General features: G+C 44.6%; 1 protein-coding gene across 3 annotated transcripts in view; it reads right to left on the reverse strand.

Moving 5' to 3' along the window:
* Positions 1-3,103, reverse strand: part of RAI14 (retinoic acid induced 14) — a 137,709-nt gene that overhangs the window by 20,898 nt on the left and 113,708 nt on the right. For all 3 annotated transcript variants that reach the window (XM_011380713.2, XM_023523680.1, XM_023523679.1), the window contains one exon: positions 768-825. In XM_011380713.2, the coding sequence (XP_011379015.1) occupies positions 768-825 (58 nt within the window). The remainder of the gene's footprint in view (positions 1-767; positions 826-3,103) is intronic.

Genomic DNA, 3,103 nt, shown 5'->3' on the forward strand with positions numbered 1-3,103 from the left:
AGGTTTATGGGGCTTTTGTGTTCGCAAAGAGCCTGCACGGTTTGAAGGCAGCCCTGCGCAGCTGAAGAAAGGAAAACACAAACACAGTGGATCACAAAGCTACTTTCACACTAGGGGCATCGAGCACTGCTAGGAAGGAGAAGTTGGATCTATCCAGTTTGCATCTGTTCGCTCTGGTTGCATTGAAGAGAAATAGTGCCAGGAACGTTAAGAAAGAGGTGTCTTCAATTACCATTTAATTTCAGTATTGGCCAGACCTAAAGCCAGCAACCGCCAGTTGCCCCTAAGCAATCATTTGAATTAGCTTTTTCACAACTAGCACTAAAAGATATTTGTAAATCTAATCATCCCAGAGTTCATTGTCAACATGTTGTCACTTGAGGACAACATGACAGATAGTACAGCAAAACTTTGATAGATTAACTGATGTTCTTAACGAGCTCCAAGTCAGAAAAATCTGTATCACACATTACCTGAAATATACAAATACTTATGAATATCTTAGTTTAAACAGAACCTTAAATTAATTAAACTATAATATTCATGATAATTTTTACTGGTTGTTTTGTGGGCAGTTGATGAATTCTAGATTTATTCCTTGGTAACCCTAGATGCTTTGCAAACTGAAAAAAGAAAAAGCGAAAGTCTAGGAATTATGACAGAAAACAGTACCAGGAAAATATGGTAACTTTAATGGCTTGAATCAGGAAAATGAAAAGTTACTGTGCCTTACGGCAGAAGAAGACAAATAAGAGAATGAAAGTTACCTGCATAATGTAAAGCAGTTTTCCCAGAGCTGTCAACACTTTCGGCTGGGCATTTAGACTATAAGACAAAAATAAACAAATCCATATAATAAAGTTCTGTTTTATTCAGTTCCTCTTTTTCCTGCAAAGTATGAGGGGCCTTATGAGGAAGAGTATACACATGAATGAGCCCCAGGTGCCACACTCCAGAGGCCTACAGTCTCTTAGGAGGAGGGAGACTCATCTCCAAGTAATCATGACACAGGCAAACCGTCACCGTGTTGACACTCCATCCTCCGGGCTCCTACAGCCCTGCCTGGCCCACCGTACCCTTGTTTCCTGACCACCGCTCTGGCTCCTCCTCCTTCTTTGGACAAACATAAAACCTGAAACCTTGGTATTCCCCAATTCCCTCTCTAAGCTCTCTTCCTTGGTAATCTCATCCACACCTGCAGCTTAAAATACCACGTAGAAGCTAATGACTCTCAAACGCTATCTTGATAACAACAGTATTGTGTAAGTATCAAGTTATGATGTGCCAGGCACTGTTCAAAGAATTGTTTTAAGGCTCCTAACAACCCTCGTCAGATACTATCATTCAGCCCCATTTTCAGAGGAAGTAACTGAGGTACAAAGATGTTCATAACCTGCTCAAGTCACAGCAAGTGGCAGAGCCAAGATCTGAGCCTGGACAGGCCGAGCTGGAGCCGGTGTTCGTTTCTGTACAGGACACGGCTCGTCTCTGACCACCAGGCTTAATGACGCCCTGCTTGTGTCCCATGTCTGTTCTGATGTCTCACAGGCACCTGGACCACAGCACAGCCGAGTCTTCTGGTTCCCTGCCCCTCTCGACCCTCGGCCTGACCCTCCCTGTCACTTCATTCATTCGAGTGAATGAGCCAGAAACCACCGAGTCATCTCCGATTTCTTCTCTTCCTTCTAAATCTAATTTTCCACTATGTCCAGTCAACTTCGTCTCCGAAACGTACCCTGGATCTTCCGCGTCTCTATTACGACTTAGTCTAAGGCAGCACCCTCTCACCTAGACAGCTACGAGAGCCTCCCAGTGAGTCTCCACAGTTCTGCTTCTCTCCCCTTTAATCAATTCTGTAATACAACTAGAGCGATCTTTTAAAGCTGTGAATGTCACTCGTTACTTAAAAACTCTTCACAGATCCACTCTGTACTTAGATTAATTACAGTCTCTCCCTCATGACATATAAGGCTTATACCCTGCACCTTTCTCTTCCTTGCCTGCTTTGCCCTACGCCCAGTCACTGGCTTTCTTTCCTCTGACTAGTTAGTATCTTTCCTGCCTTGGGCCTTTGTTCTTGCTGCTGTGTCAGCTTGGAATGCTTTCCCCTTAGCTCTTTGCATTGTTGCATTCTCCTCTTAAGTATCACCTCCTCCAGGAAGCCTTCCCTGAACACTGCCCCTCGCTCTTCTCTCACAGTATACCGTTAGTTTCTTCTTAGTGTTGTGCAATTTGTAATGCATATTTGTGTACTGTTTACCAAATTGGAAACTCCACCGAGATGGGGGCTTCTCTGCTTATATGTACACAATGCTCGATACGGTGCACGGTGCCCGGGGAACCCTTGCTAGAAAAAAGAGTGGGGGAAATAGCAGGCTGTGAGGGGAGGAAGGGAGTTCATTTGAATTTGAAGGACTTCACAAGGCTTTATTTGCACTCCCTGACTTGAGGAGGCGGAACTTTGAAATGCTAGCCACTGGAGAGGGCAAGTATCTCCAGCAGACAGATAGTAAGAGCAAAGGTCTAGAGAGTCCAGAGAGAGGAGCAAATCCTGAGGGCCCAGGGTGGGAGATGCGAGGGGTCACGTCACAAACGGCATCGATCGCTAAGACAGGAGGTGGAGAACTGACTAAGGAAAGCAGCCCACTAGGAGGACATCAAAGCCTCAGGTTTTCACAATTATCCAGAGAGAACGAACTGCATTCAGACAGTTTGTAAGTTCGGGGACACGAGAATAGGCAACATTAAAGCGAAATGTCTGTCTGCCCTTCCGTGGTGAGAAGAATGGGGATCAAGTTACAACTTACCAGGCTTCAGCCTAATTTTAGAACAGCACAAGGAACTGTTTAAAGGCTTCAAAGATTCCAGGGAAAAACCAATCCATTTGCATAACCAGATACAAAATTACATTAGAAGCCAGACTATCTGGTCCTTGCCCATGAGGATTTCCAGCTTGTCAAGTTCATTCTCCCTTAAAATCAGAGCCAGATGCAAAGTCTGGATAGCCAAGCCAGGATGGGAATAGAGATTTAAAACACATATAAGTTAAATAAATTGAGGTAAGACCAAGGGTGCGGAGGCAGGGCACTTTCTTGGTCAAGTC

The sequence above is a fragment of the Pteropus vampyrus genome, unplaced genomic scaffold (assembly GCF_000151845.1).
Source record: "Pteropus vampyrus isolate Shadow unplaced genomic scaffold, Pvam_2.0 Scaffold400, whole genome shotgun sequence".
In the NCBI taxonomy this organism is placed as follows: domain Eukaryota; kingdom Metazoa; phylum Chordata; class Mammalia; order Chiroptera; family Pteropodidae; genus Pteropus; species Pteropus vampyrus.